The 15254-nt window shown below is 42.1% G+C and overlaps 2 protein-coding genes across 10 annotated transcripts in view; one reads left to right on the top strand and one right to left on the bottom strand.

Moving 5' to 3' along the window:
- Window positions 1–15254, top strand: part of nmbr (neuromedin B receptor) — a 99784-nt gene that overhangs the window by 5199 nt on the left and 79331 nt on the right. For 2 of the 6 annotated variants that reach the window (XM_026142867.1, XM_026142864.1), the window contains exon 2: window positions 2273–2440. Coding sequence is in view for 1 of the 6 variants with exons in the window: in XM_026142861.1 (XP_025998646.1) it covers window positions 12612–13021 (410 nt within the window). In the remaining 5 variants the exon portion in view is untranslated. Of the gene's footprint in view, window positions 1–1937; window positions 2441–7192; window positions 7243–12379; window positions 13022–15254 lie in introns of those variants that run through there. The other 4 variants (XM_026142865.1, XM_026142866.1, XM_026142863.1 and 1 more) reach the window with 4 other exon arrangements.
- gje1a (gap junction protein epsilon 1a) lies at window positions 3275–11538 on the bottom strand. Of its 4 annotated transcripts, XM_026142872.1 has the most exons (5): window positions 9542–11538; window positions 7700–8680; window positions 7095–7277; window positions 6147–6344; window positions 3275–4932 (listed from the first exon to the last, which is right to left on the bottom strand). In XM_026142872.1, exons 2-5 carry the CDS (start codon window positions 7736–7738, stop codon window positions 4735–4737), a joined length of 618 nt encoding a protein of 205 aa, XP_025998657.1. In that variant the 5' UTR covers window positions 7739–8680; window positions 9542–11538; the 3' UTR covers window positions 3275–4734. The 4 variants fall into 4 exon arrangements, with proteins under 4 accessions (XP_025998657.1, XP_025998656.1, XP_025998659.1 ...); XM_026142871.1 differs by lacking the exon at window positions 9542–11538 and having other exon boundaries at window positions 7700–8848; XM_026142874.1 differs by lacking the exon at window positions 9542–11538 and having other exon boundaries at window positions 8376–8848.

Below are 15254 nucleotides of genomic sequence, written 5' to 3'. Positions count from 1 at the left end.
ATATCTCAAGACTGGTTTTTCTAAGGTTTTATGGACTGATGAAATGAGAGTGAGTCTTGATGGGCCAGATGGATGGGCCCGTGGCTGGATTGGTAAAGGGCAGAGAGCTCCAGTCCGACTCAGACGCCAGCAAGGTGGAGGTGGAGTACTGGTTTGGGCTGGTATCATCAAAGATGAGCTTGTGGGGCCTTTTCGGGTTGAGGATGGAGTCAAGCTCAACTCCCAGTCCTACTGCCAGTTTTTGGAAGACACCTTCTTCAAGCAGTGGTACAGGAAGAAGTCTGCATCCTTCAAGAAAAACATGAGTTTCATGCAGGACAATGCTCCATCACACGTGTCCAAGTACTCCACAGCGTGGCTGGCAAGAAAGGGTATAAAAGAAGAAAAACTAATGACATGGCCTCCTTGTTCACCTGATCTGAACCCCATTGAGAACCTGTGGTCCATCATCAAATGTGAGATTTACAAGGAGGGAAAACAGTACACCTCTCTGAACAGTGTCTGGGAGGCTGTGGTTGCTGCTGCACGCAATGTTGATGGTGAACAGATCAAAACACTGACAGAATCCATGGATGGCAGGCTTTTGAGTGTCCTTGCAAAGAAAGGTGGCTATATTGGTCGCTGATTTGTTTTTGAATGTCAGAAATGTATATTTGTGAATGTGGAGATGTTATATTGGTTTCACTGGTAAAAATAAATAATTGAAATGGGTATATATTTGTTTTTTGTTAAGTTGTCTAATAATTATGCACAGTAATAGTCACCTGCACACACAGATATCCCCCTAAAATAGCTAAAACTAAAAACTACTTCCAAAAACATTCAGCTTTGATATTAATGAGTTTTTTGGGTTCATTGAGAACATGGTTGTTCAATAATAAAATTATTCCTCACAAATACAACTTGCCTAATAATTCTGCACTCCCTGTATATTCCCCTTATATATACACACTTTTCTCTATAAATACCGTAGTCTGTAGTACTCTGTAGTCAAGTCAATCAACAATGAAACAAAGACAATTGTAGGACTTTTTAATAATCATCTCAAGACAAAACAAGTCAGAATTTACTGGTCACCTTCAGTAAACTGTAGCAAACAGATTTCTGTTTTAATATGGATGCACTGGTTGTAAACTTTGCCTCTTTGACAAAATATTTTCATATAGAGACAAACAGTGGTCAAAAATGTAATAAACCTCAACTCAATTTTAACAACTAACATAACATCACTGGTAAAAATCAAAGATGTATAAAAAAAAAATAAAGATGAATTTGCATTGTTGTGTACTCTGTGTGCCATACCTGAATTTCCACAAATGACCCTGATACTAGTGGCCAAAAGAAGTAAATTAGCTTACAGTGGTGCTACATACCCCATATACCTCCCTACTTTATGCTGACGCTTTGACTTCTTTTACATGAGTTCATTAAAAGAACAAGCTGAGAATTTGTGGCCACCTTTTTAATAACTAGATTATATGTTTAATATCACATATACCCCCCAATATTTCCAATCTCTCCAGTTCTGTTAATTATCAGTGAATCAGCCTTGCAAAAATACAACAAGCTCTGCTTTCCAAGTTCTTCTAAGTTAATCATTCAAAGACAGATAAACACAGCTTCATGTACAAATTTGATTAAGCTCTTAACCAAGACTAGCCCCGAGGTTTGACCCTGCCAAATTAGCTTATGTGAACGCTGAACTTTGGCCAACCTGAGCAAAACATTTTCTTCTTGTGGATTTTAAATGTCCTGGGTTTGTTTTTCAAAATTACAGATGATAGCATGAAACTAACCTGTTAGCTTGGTCACACCAGAAAGATTGACACAACCCTCTGAAATTACTAGAGGCTTAAAACCCCCAAAAGTTGATTCTGTTCATCTGAACATAGCGTTTTCAGTGGGAGAAACATTGCGCCACTCATCCAGGTGACTTCTTCAGTTTCAACTGACTACAGATTTCCCCAACCTTATAAACAGTACCTTTCACAAGGACTGAAACTAGCCCACTAAATGAACAGAGGCTTAAAACCTATAGAAATGTGATGTGCTCTGGCAACTTGCTAGCTAGTGGACAAAGAAGCATGAGCTGTTTAAGGTAGCTGCATTGCTAACTGCAAGTAAACTAGCCAGCTTGTCTGGTAACCAGAAAGTAAATGTGTACAGTCTAGTAAAAGAAACTGACTTCTCCCTCAGAAGTTCTTTTCTTAACATGCAACAGGTGCCAGAAGCAGCTTAGGTGAATGTTACACTAGTCTGTGTTACCTTGCAGGTGAAAAAAAGAAGAAGAAAGAAACGATTTGCACCATTGAACGGAAGCAGCACCAATGAGAAAAATGGGACTTTCGGGGAGTGTTCCAGGTGTGGTTAACGAGCCGAAACTATGGATCGTTGTATCAGGTGACTACTGTGAAGGGGACGGTAGCTACATTTAAATCAGGTATGGGTTTTACTTTTATCACCCTAGTCTCTGAATTTTTTGGATAGCACCTCGTATACCTGAGCAGTAGACTGAGATAGACCACTGCTATGGACTTAAATTAGTTTTATCCCATTTTATCCAGTGAGATTCCTGGATTTGTTCATTATTTGCACCACCTCGAAACCTTTTATCCTGCCAAATTCATCTGCAGTTGTTAATTTCATACAAACCAGGCCTTAGTCTTGGTGACAGAACTTTTAGAGGCAAAATTTAAAACCATCGTCCAGTCACAGATACCAGAACGCAGACAAACCCAAATCACAGGAGTCACATACCTGGTTCAAACCCTTCTAAATCCTGCAACTGGAGTGATGACACAGAGAGAGGAAAAGGGTTAAGGGTTTAAAAGGGTTCGGAAAGAGCGTTTGATCCACTTTTGTCGTGTAATGCAATTTTGTACCTGAGATGATGAACAGATTGCTGAAAACTTCATAACAAAAGTTGGATGGATGTCTGATTAAAAATAAAACATTACAAAACATGAGAGGTAATCTTTTTCAAAATACATGGACAATGACACCAAAGGAAAATATTACAGAAAGTATTAATACTTCAAGCAAAGAAAAAAGGGTGAAGCAAAGGCGGGGGACTGAGGACACCTCTTCTGGTGTCCCAGAACGTTCAGAACCATGAATGGCTTGAACCTTCTCCAGCTTGGATTTCAACAAATCTGCCAGTAGGATTTTATTAAATACCTATTAACAAAAAATTAACATATGAATGTTCTAAATGGAGCTTGATGCTTTGTTTCAGAAATTTCAAAACCATTACAACTTTAGTACTACTATATAACTGAAAATTTTTCATTTCAACACATTTTTACAGCCAAATGTAATTGTAACTTTTTAACTCAGATTTTTCAGGTGATAGATTTTGATAAAGTTTTTTTAAAATATACATTACAAGGTGTTTTCCTTTTCGTAGTTCATTGCATCAAACCCATTTCATAATAAGTTGCATCTTTGGGCAGATCTTTACCTTGAAGAGTAAAACACTACATAGCAACCATTTTAGCAATGGCATCTTTGGTAAGACGCATCGGTGGTCTGAAGATGCCTTTTAATCTCACTGAGGTAAACTCAAGCATATGTTTAGGCTCAACCAGCACATGAGCTTGATGATCAAGTTGTTTAAGAACTACCATCCTATATGAAATGACAACAAAGTTGTGGCGCTTGTGTTGATTGAAGTGAAGGTCAAAACAGACCTTGAGCAACATCAGACACACATTGTAAGCGATAACTGTCACACATACAAGTGTCAGAAGCAATGGCACCTGCAATTCACTCGCCCATGGGTAAGTAAGGTTACTGGATGACAGTTTCTTATGCATGGCATGAGTGACAATCTGTGGCCAGCTCTGCGATGTGCCTGTCACGTTTGGTGGTTGCCACCTGAAAGGCAAGCTAGACAGTTATGTTCATCTGCACTTTATACAGAATAATGTGACTAGCTCTTCAGTTAATTGCATTGTTAACAGTTACATTACATGAAGACCTTACGCCTTCCAGTCAGATCTTTTTGCACCGTAAGAAGAACTGTTTAGGTTGACACTCCATAAGTGAACAGAGTCCACAGAGGATGCATCAAGTTGGCTCGATGAACCATGATGCATTTAGTGCATGTTAGGCCCTTTAAATGGTAAATGGTAAATGGACTGGTTCTTATATAGCGCTTTTCTACTCATCTGAGCACTCAAAGCGCTTTAGAAAAAAATGTGTGCAGCTAATGCTTCTGGGGTTTCTTCTGTATAGTCAGATCTGAGGTACAACTCCAAGAAAAGATTGTTATGGGCCTTTGAGGTGTTTGACATTGGGCTGTAATCCATCTGGAAAGAGTTTTTAGTAGCACCATGAAGTCTGTCATTCAGCCATGTCTTGTAGGAAAAAAAAGAAAACCAAAAGTCTTTCTAGTCCATCCCCAAGTGTTCAGTAAGAGGTAACTATTGGCCACACAACACCTTTGGACACAACCAGTACAGACCCACTGATATCTGATATACAACCAGGGATCATCACTCTATAGTTATGGTTAAACTCTGGAAGTTATTTCAGACTTGCCAGCTCTAACATTGTTGGACTGTCTCAAATTTCTTAGTGCCACTTACTCACGATTGACCACAGGTGAGGTTTTGGTCTTCTGTTCGCTCCCTGTTTTATAAAGGTCCAGCCGTAGCCGGCAGGAGCCCGGTATAACTGGCAGATAAGGTGTCATACAGGTTTACCACAAGTCATTTTATCTGTGCACTTGTGTCACTGATTGTTGAGATAGCCCAGTCGTCGGCAGAGTATTTCAAATATCTCGGCAATACAGAGAAGTATGGTGATTACGGTGAAGGTGTACATGGCACTGAGGAAGATGGTTTTCTCAAAGTGTTCAGGTACCATGCACTTTGTCACATTAAAAGCCTTTTCCAAAGCACTGGCATCACACATGTACAGTGGGTGAACCTGGGGAAAAAGAGAGAAATGTGAGGCACTGAAGCTTCCATTCTTATCTCAACTTCTAGCCACTGGCTGCTCAAACCTTACAACTCATGAAGACAGGAATTTGATCGGCATTATTGCCAATGTATCTACTCTGGCTGTACCTATTATGTGCCGGACCATTTAAAACAGAGTCAAAAAGTACAATTACTACGTTTTCACACAGGAACAGATCCATGATCAAAGTAAAGCGGCAAACTTCCCTGGTACGTCATGCCTAAAGAGACTTATCTTGTACTGTAATAAAGGTCAATTTACCAGGTAGCAAAATCTGACCTTTCTGCCATCATAATAATGACATTTATATACCAATTATATTTGCATGGTGGGGCGGTCAGTAGCCTCACATCAAGAAGATCCCAAGTTCGATTCCATCATCTAGTCCATGAATGTGAATGGTTGTCTGTCTGCTGCCCTGCCTCGGGTGTGCCCTGCCTCGGGTGTGCCCTGCCTCGGGTGTGCCCTGCCTCGGGTGTGCCCTGCCTCGGGTGTGCCCTGCCTCGGGTGTGCCCTATGACAGCTGGGATAGGCTCCAATATCTTTTCTCATATCAGTGGATATCATCATCTATCACAATATAAATCAAATCACTTTTTCTGTCAGGTTTAAAGGTTCCTATTCACAACTGCTTCACTGGGTGAATGGGTTAAATGCAGAGGAACTATTTCCCTATGGGGACTAACACGCACACTTTACTTTACTTTACATGTAAATTATTTGTTTTCTATCAGAAGACAAACATGATAAATAAACCTACATTCCTGAAGAGAAAAATTAATTGTAGTGTTTGCATGTCATGTTTGATTCATTTCTGACTTCTCAGAAGAGTCCAGTGTGCTGGTTTAAATTTGGATATCAAATGTGAATCGAGTTTATTATTTGCCCAATAAATAATATAATTTTTAAATTTCTGAATTTGTTTTGGACAGATGTTTAAATATTTTTATGTCAGATGGACTAATAGGTTTGTTTACATTGTAGGTATGTATAATAAATTTAAATCTTCATTCTAAACAGTTATAACTATTAAAATTGGGTATTAATACAAAATAAAATGTTTAAAAAAAAAACTATATTCCAGACACAGTCACAGTTCTCATTGTTGCCATCCTTTGGTGTGAATATGGGTGAACATATGAATAAAAATATTTATCGTGTCACATTTCTCACCGACTGACCTGAAAGCCAAAGAGATGACTTTGTAGCCAGAAGGCAATGACTTCCAAAATGATGCGCAGGAGAACAGAAATGATGTAGAAGACTGTGTAGATGGGTCGCTCGAGGATCTCCTCCTGGTCTATGTTCTTACAGGCGGCATAAAGGTGGAATACTGCTCCAGGAACTAGGACTGTTACCAGCTGTAATGCCCAGAAGACCTGAAGAGGGGAGGAACAACGCAGGGGAAGTGAGAAAAGCTCATGGAAGTAAAGTTGATGGATTGAAGCAGGAAGAGGACTTCAACAAGAGCAGCAAGTCAAGGATGAAAATCGGGGGAAGGAGAAAAAGGTTAAATAGGGATAGAAAGTTAAAGAACAAAGTAAAAAGAACACAAGTCCATTTATTGTGCATGACTTCAGACACTGCTTTTAAATTGGCCTTCCAGATGGTGGAAATCAGTGAAATATAGGATTTGTGTCTCTGGAAAAGCAGCAGGCGGGAATCTGGTCATTTGCAGTTCAATGTTTGCTGAAATGTTCTTTCCCAAATTGACTTTTCCACCAATACGGAAAAAAGCCGTTCATGCTGATAACCACCTGCGACCGTTTTCTGACTGCAAATGCTTTTTATTGGATTGGACACATCACCATCTGTCCCCAAACATGCCTCAGCTGGAATATTGGAAACTTCCCTGATTCATGCATGACACTGTATTCTTCAACAGAATTTATCCAAACTGATAATTCACAACTGCTTTTCTTCATTGTACACATGCGATTTCTCAGAACTCAAACTCAATATGATCTGTAATGGTGGTCAACATTTACAGACATTTTGGGATATTTAGAATTGTTCGGATGTTTTGTAGCATTTACTTCGTGTTAATAAAAGCTGATGGCACCTCTAAAAGCTCATTCTGCTTTGGTTTGTGACATCAGAGGGATGAAAGTTTGGATGACGACTCCTACCTGCGGTGTTATGGGCCTAAACTGGTTGTAGCAGTAAAGGTTGAGTTCTCGGCGGTCAGGGTCGCAGCTGAAGTGCAGCGCCTCATTCCCATAGACGGCGAATCCAAGGACGCCCAGGAAGAACATCCGCACGGAGCCGAAGAACAAGGTGTGGAACTGGCCTATCACTGTAGGAGGCCTGAGCTGGAACACACACACACACACACACACACACACACACACACACACACACACACACACATATAAAGAGGAAAAACATCTTTTGTCAGCCAGATAAAAGCAGCTGCTTTGGAGGCCCTGAGCTCTGAAGGCTAAAACAAAACCCACTGAGAGGAAACATTTCCCATCTCATGTTTATCAGAAAAGGGCCCAAATGGCACTCACACAAAGCAGAGAGCCTCTTGGCTCACAAATATGTTGCTCAGCTACATAAAGACTGAAGCAAAATGAAGATTGACTTTAATTTTTTTTTTTTAATGTCTTTTCATTTTAAGCCACGGGAGGGACGTGTGTTAAGCACTGCTTCTCTCTAACTGTCAAAGCTTTGGTGAGGCAGGCTCCGGTTAGAGGAAGAGCCTTCCAATAAGTCTGAGTGATGTACTTACGCATCCTTCGTAGAAGTTTTTGATGTAATTTAAAGACATGGCTTGCTTCTCGGTGTTCCCCGTTTAATTGTAGGACTGCTCTGGGCCCTCATGGCCTGTCTGCTGCCGGCTCTGGGTACAGGCCACCAACAGTAGGTCTACCAAATCTGCCACTGACCCTCTGCCTCTGCCCCGCTCTCTCTCTCTCTTGAAAGCCATGTCAGTGCATATTTTTGGCCTTTTATCCCTCCATCAATTGACTCGCCCAGTAGAAAGAGAGACAACAGAGACAGAGGGGCCAACAATGGGCCATGAGGGCATGTGCTCCCTGCATTATAATCCCTACAGAACTATGTCAGCGAAAAACACTCCCCTGTTCAACACAATGCAGAGAGAGATGGCAAACACGCAACTAAATACAAAGCACACAGTGCGCTAAAGAACCCGGGAGCTCCACGGGACCTCAGAACTTACACTTTCTAACGGTCATGCTCACGATCTGGAACTTTATTTTGAAAACCCACTGAGCTGTAACATTTTCACACACAGGCTGTTGTATTAATGAGATTAAATAGAATTATGGACTTTATAGAACTTAACTAAAGCATCATTTTTGGTTTCATAAAGTTGAAATGGACACATGATTAATCAGCTCTGAGAAAACATTTTGTCGAAAACAAGAGTGATGACAACACACCCTGCACTGTAAATACTTGTGGAAGAGCATTCACGGAGCGGCTGTGGTCCCAAATACAGTCCGATGAAGAGCCACGAGCGAGCCACACAGAAAGAAACCCGATCAAAGTTCAAATCCCCCAAAACCAAAAGCGGACAAAGTGAAATAAAAGTCCACACACCAACCGTAATCCTGGCGGCGTGTTGTTCATTCCCCCCTCTTTTTTCCACTCACGGATCCTAAACTCATGCCAGCTGCGGGATTTTGCGGGACAGAGAGCGCAGTCAAGCCACACGGATAACCCTGCGCGACTTCCGGTCCCAGCTCTGAACACATCCAGAGGTGCACGGAGGGAACAGAGGGATTAACAAACACCTGAGGATTAGTCAGAAATATGAGTGAAATAACTGCGATTCAGAGCGAGTATATGAAAAATAAAACCACAAGAACCTCATAAAACACTTGAATATGTCTGAAATACATCATTAAATAAAAACGGGCAAATATAAAAAGAAAAAATCTTTACAGAAAAAATTTCTAAATAAGTAAAATAAAAACCAAAAATAGAAAGAAAGAGCTAAAGAGCAATGCTTTATAAATAAAAACTATATTTAGCATGATTAAAAAAAATCTAAAATACATTAAAAAGAATCAAACTAAGCTCTTCTTTATACACAAAGAGTGAAGCTTAAAAAGGCTAAATAAATATTTGGAGACTTTTTAATGCCGCATTGTCTTTTTGGCGATGTTGTGCTTTTAATTTGAAGGTCCGTTCTTGGAGTATCCGGCGTTACCCGTCCTAACTATGTGAGTTTTCCACAGCCAGGTGTGATACCTGGAGGAGGACGCCGTGCGTAAAAGCGCGTGAGCCACTGTTGGTACCGGGCATGCGCAATACAAACATTCTAATAAAAAAAAAAAGCTCTGTATATAAACGTTTAAAAGATTTGAGAGATTTTAATAAACCTCCAGTAATTAATGTACCATGAAATAAGATGTTAATATTGTTAATAATATTTATTTATTTTAACTCCAAAAGTTCGACTCAGACTTTGTTTCCCAATAAAAACTGACAATGGACTTTAGTGGATTCTTCTTTCTTTTCTCCAGAACCACAAAAACAACACAAAAATTATGTGAAGGAAAATGTTTCATAAGAATAAATGGAATAAAAAATGTAGCTTTACTTTTATTCTGCTGAAGCCACTTTTTTGCCTGTGATGATGGTGGTGTGCCTCCTCAGTTTTAATACCTCCTGCGTCTCCATGTTTTATTCCAAATGCAAAGTCTCTCACTCAATATCGTCCTCTTTATGAGTAGCGCTGATATGTTTGTCGGCCTACTGCTGAAAGAAAAAGCAGGAACGCAGTGAAGGGGGTGTGGATGTGTTTCTTGGGAGGTCACGGTGTTTCATGTTGTAGGTGTGTGGTGTATATCACGTTGTCAGTCATGCAGCTGATATTGTGTGTTTGCAGTGTTACATTGGTCAGGTCTCCATTCTTAGAGATTCAGTGGGACATCCTGGTCAAATAATAATGATAATCATCATCATCATAATAATAAATGTAGAGTGGACGGATGCTGAGATGAAACGGATTGTAACAAGAATCGATGGCGTGATTAACTCAAACATTGACATGGTTTTTGAGGTTAGGGGCGTTGATTCACAAAGCACAGATCGTGTAATGATGTTTGTGGGAGCAGAGAGTGAGATATAATGCTGAACCATCGCTCTGAGGGGAAGAGAGAAACCTGTCCACAGTCGACTGTGGCAGCAGACTGCAGGTTTCCTCTGCAGCAGAGAAGTTTGTCAGAACGACTGACAGCCCGCTTTCAGTGCTTTCCAGAGTTCTAACAGCAGACGCGCGTCCGCATCAGCCGCTGACCTCGTCGCTCACAGCCTTCACTGTGGAACTGGGACCTGCTGAGATCTGGGCGCTTTAGCTTCAGTCCAGAGGTGTTTGGTTACAGCTGCCGTGTTTTTGCGAAGACGAACAGATAATTCCTGGATGACTGTTGGGAACAGAGATAATTTTACTCAGAGAATCTCTTCCTGATTAAACATCGAAAGGTTAAGCACCAGGCTGACATCACCAGGTGTGCTCTCAGCTGATAAGAGTCATTCTAGAAGCTCATCAGGTCACCAGGTCAGCAAGGTCCCAGAAATTTGAACCCCTGGAAAATGAAGCCCAAAATGATGCCTCCATTGCAATCACAGTAATAATAATAATAATAATGATGGGACGCCGCTTGACTGAAGGTGCTGCTGGCTGCGTTTTTGTAACAGCTACAGAGAGCTGAGGAGGAATGACCTGCATCTTTAACAGTTTCTGCTCTTAAAAGTGATCTCAGAGGAAAATAAGTCAGTCGATAAAAGGCTGGGTTCTAATTACACCCACGCGTAGTTCGTAATTATGCGAACCTGACATGAAAGCGATCAGACGACAGATTGGCTCTTTTAAAGAAAATCACATCGGATCAAATGACTCTGCAGCACTTCTGACTCGGCCATCTGTGGCTGTGACAGACAAAGCTACGCTCAGCCGCCGAGAGCGAATTTTAAAGTGAATTTGTCCATTTGAATGATGGAACGCAGAGACGGCAGCCTTCAGCTGCAACCTCGCAGCTCCAGGACAGAAGTTAGAAAAGCGGCAGGAAGGATGGAAAAAACTTAAAGAAGTCACGGGTCATGTTCAGGGAATATCTCCTGATACACAGATCTGCTGTTTGTTCTTCCGCCAGCTTTCAACTTTTTAAAGCACTTCTGGAGACGAGCTGACCTCAGAGCTCTGTTCTGCCTGTGCACGAGCACAGATAGAACACAGCTTTGTTTTTTTTAAAATATGCAGCATAGGTCCGATGTCAAACGTTTTACACCTAAAAACACAAAATGCTTTTGACACGATTATAGATGACGCTGATGCTCTGACATAGTTCAGTGATGCTGTATACGCTTCCACCTACAGGAAGACAGGCTGCTTTTCCTTCTTTCTTTACATAAAGACTGGATGTAGGTTTTTGCCAAAGATAAGGTACAACATACCCGGATGTTTGTTAACCTCGTTCGTCGCTTATATGCGGCTTTTGATCTGTTGTCAGTGGGAACATGACTCTGAAAGCAAATGAACAAATAAGATCATAAACAGCATCAACAGGCAGAGTGATTCATCACTCCTCTCTCAAATTCACCGCAGGCACTTCTCAACCGAGCTGCAGGTTCTGCTGGAGGGAAATTCAAAGAAGGAATCAAATCTGGAATGAAAAAACAAAAATCTGAACTCTGAATCTCCCCTCCTGCAATCACCGAGAGGATGAAGTGACCCCGGCATAGATGGAGGAAGGCTGAAACAAGGAAGAGGAAAATGGACAATTGATGATGAATAAAACCGAAGTGATGACGGGATGAAAGAGGAGAGAAGAGGTGGACGAGAAACTAAAGTCGGTGTAACCACCGGATATACATTGTTCTAAATCTGTGACATGTTCACTGCTTTACTGTTTCTTTTTCTTTGTGAGAAAAATGGAAAAAGAACTGAGGCTATCATCAAAAAGCTCAAACTGGGTGCAAGAAACATTTAAATGAAGCAAAGATAAAAACTGGACTGAATATAAAACATGTTTCAGTTTGGTCTTTTCCAGCCTGGCAGCTCGGTGAAATAAACCTGCTCTGAGCTGAGATTCTTATGAAATCAAAACAAACGAGATTAATATGAAGGAATATTTTTACTGAGGTGAATTAAAAACAGGCTTAAAAACTAAAATATTAAAATGATTCCGTTTGAGTGAAATCTGAGGCTGTCTGCACTCATGGATTTCATTTAAATTCCAGATCAACTTAGTAGAAATAAAAAGATCAATCTCAAATTTTCAGGAAGAAATCCTTGGGGGGGGGGAAAATTTTCAAATGATAATGGAAGATTAAAACATGAGCCCGGGTCTCACCTCAAACTTTCGCCCCCCCCCCCCCCCCCCCCCCGACTGCGGGTGTGAGAGAGGGGGGGGGGGGGGGAGACAGCGGTGCCTCCCCCCTCTTTACGCGCGTCAGCTTCCTCTCTGCCTTCAGAAGCTTCTCGGAGGAGCAGCTATTGGAAAACTTTTCCGTCTCTCTGGTCGTTGGTGCCGGTGTGGACCCCCCTACGCCCACACACCCCAACACCGTCACACACACACCCCTGCTGTCTCTGCGGCTTTACGCGCGAGCTTCCCTTTGCGCAAAAGCTGTCGACCCTGGCGTGGAGTGCTCCTCCGTGCGCACTCATGGATGACGAGTTCCTCTCGAACCTTCCCGGGGAGGCTCTGAGCCCCAACTCCACGGAGGTACCCGGCCCGTGGTCGTCCGCGGACGGCGCGGAGACCGTACACTTCGTGGTGCGCTGCGTGATGACCTCCGTGTATATTCTGATCATCGTCGTGGGTCTGCTGGGCAACATCACGCTGGTGAAGATCTTCATCACGAACAGCGCCATGAGGAGCGTGCCCAACATCTTCATCTCCAGCCTGGCGGCGGGAGACCTGCTGCTGCTGGTCACCTGCGTGCCCGTGGACGCCTTCCGCTACTTCTCCGAGGAGTGGGTGTTCGGAGAGGCGGCGTGCAAACTCATCCCCGTCATCCAGCTCACCTCGGTCGGGGTGTCGGTGTTCACGCTCACTGCGCTCAGCGCTGACAGGTAGGAGAATCACGGGGGCCAAAATCACAGAGCTACAGTGTGACACCAGCAGTGCCACTCTGGTCCTTCACGGCACTGCGTGAAACTGTTAAACTCAATGATTCAAATTTGAAGCAGTTTTTAGTGTCAAATGAAAAATGAGGAGGTTAAAATGAAAGCACCTGTTACAGCTGATAGTTTTACGGAGCATATAACGCCAGCAGGCTGAGCGGAAGGTGTAGCACGTTATTAAACATGTTCTGTTTCATGCTTGGTCGATATTTCAGAGGTAAGGTCGCACAGTCAGATTGAATCCATCACACTCACGGTTGAAGCTGGCAGAAAAACCACACACTGAACTTTTTAAATGTGATTCACAGGAGATGAAAACTGCCAGATGTGCTGATTGATTTAAAGCATGCGAGCTCTCTCAGACTTTGGCTTCAATGTCCTCACACCCCTGTAAGAACCCTGACAGCCGTCTATCGCCTCGCGGTCATCTCCACTTTTAGGGCGGATCGGTCCGCCGGCTGCTGCAGGACTCTGTGCTCTGACTGTGATCGCACGGATGAGGTGCAGCTCTCCAATGTAACCTGATTAGTGTGCAGCAGCTGAATGAATCTGAAAAAGCATTGCACACTTTCTCATTGTGGGAAAATATTAGTGAGTCATCTAATTAGCCTGCGATGTTCAGCGATGATGTTCTGTGGGAGCAGACGTCATTAGATTAAACTGCTGTAAAATGACTGCATGTGAATGTGCCATTTATCTGGAACTGCAGACAAAGAGCCTCTGGAGCCTTGTGTGCATGAATGTAGCCGCTTTAAGCTGATTTGTGGCACAGCATTGATGAGTGTTAGATAATGTCCGAGAAATGAAGGAAACTCTGAGGATGAGAAAAAGCTTGGCAGGACTGCAGCGGAGAGGCGTGGAAGAGGCGCTCTTAACCTTTTAATGAGTTTTAATGAGTTTCACCCTCAGCGAATGAAACTGTTTGACAAAGTGCAGAAAACCACTGTCAGCAGTTTAAAATCAGACCATCAGAGTTTCTCACTGAGACTTTCAGAAACTCTGAGGTGTTGCAGATAAGCTTGGTGGGTGTGCTTGGCTGACTGGATCAATAATCAGTGACTGCTGTTTGACTTTTAAGGCCAGACGTTTTGTTATCTTTGATAATTCGGTGCTCTTCCTCCTTAAAACTCACAGTAATTGTGGTTTTACTGTAGAGCTGAATGTGACACAGACTCAGAGCAGCAGGTTCTCTCTCCAAGTTCCATCTCGTGACCTTGGCGTGTTGGAGATGTGGCATCGACCCACGTTAAGTCTCTCTCCAGACATTACAGGCAGCTCATGACTGATGCGGCTTCAGCGTTTAAAACCTGCAGTCTGGACCAGACTGAAGACATGTTGGTGGTTACTTATGTTTCTTTATATTAATTTAATATTATTACAAGATAATGATGAGATGAATACTTGGCTGCCTCAGAATCAGTTTCATATCATTCAGTGTTTTCTTGAACTCATTCATTTTCTGCATGTTTCCATCTCCACTGTTGCACTCTGAGCTCCTTTCCCCTTTAATTTCTTTTCACCTTCATTTCTTCACTCCCTCTGTGGAATTAACCCAGCAGACTCAGACTCTGTGGGGTTTGTTGTAATTGAGTCAGACTTGTTTTTAGGAAGTGTGGACGTTTCTGGGAGAGCCTTAGCTGTCAGTTCATCCAGTGTTTTTGAGTTTTTGGGCCTTCTCGTTGGGTCGTTTAAATTTCCTATAGGAATCCGAGTTTGTTTAATGCTTAGAGTTTAATTCTTGATTTTTCCCTGTTTAGTTATCACACTTCCTGTTTTACTTTAGTTTTGCTTCGGCTCGTCTTCTGTGATTCAGTTCAGCTGTGTTTCGTTTTTCCACTAGTCTCCACTTCCCTGATTGGCCCTGTGTGTACACAGTCGCTGGCTGTTCTCCTGGTTTCCAGCCCTCATGTATTTTCAAGTTTAAGGTTTCAGTTAATTCACAGTTTTTGAACTTTATGTTTGACTGTTTGGATATTTTAAAAATTCATTTACTGACTTGCTTTAAGTTAACCTGTTTGCCTGCCCGAGAGTCTGCATTTGGTCCTTCTCTCTGCAAAACGTGATGTGACTGATATATTAATAGTGATGATATTGGCTGATATTAACTGTTTGCAGACACTACATTGATAATTGCTGATAAGCGACAGTAAAAAAGTAAAGAAGAGATGCTGAAACATCCTTC

The sequence above is a fragment of the Astatotilapia calliptera genome, chromosome 15 (genome assembly GCF_900246225.1).
Source record: "Astatotilapia calliptera chromosome 15, fAstCal1.2, whole genome shotgun sequence".
NCBI lineage: Eukaryota > Metazoa > Chordata > Actinopteri > Cichliformes > Cichlidae > Astatotilapia > Astatotilapia calliptera.
The sequence above is the reverse complement of the archived record's forward strand: the minus strand, read 5'-3'. Positions and strand labels throughout refer to the sequence as shown.

Excerpts from the sequence above, each read along its gene's own strand:
- gje1a (XM_026142872.1), bottom strand. The coding sequence starts at position 7,738 with ATGTCTTTAAATTACATCAAAAACTTCTACGAAGGATGC. Across the intron at positions 7,278-7,699 it reads AAAACTTCTACGAAGGATGC|CTCAGGCCTCCTACAGTGAT; the intron begins GTAAGTACATCA and ends TGTGTGTTCCAG. Across the intron at positions 4,933-6,146 it reads GTCATCTCTTTGGCTTTCAG|GTTCACCCACTGTACATGTG; the intron begins GTCAGTCGGTGA and ends CTTTTTCCCCAG.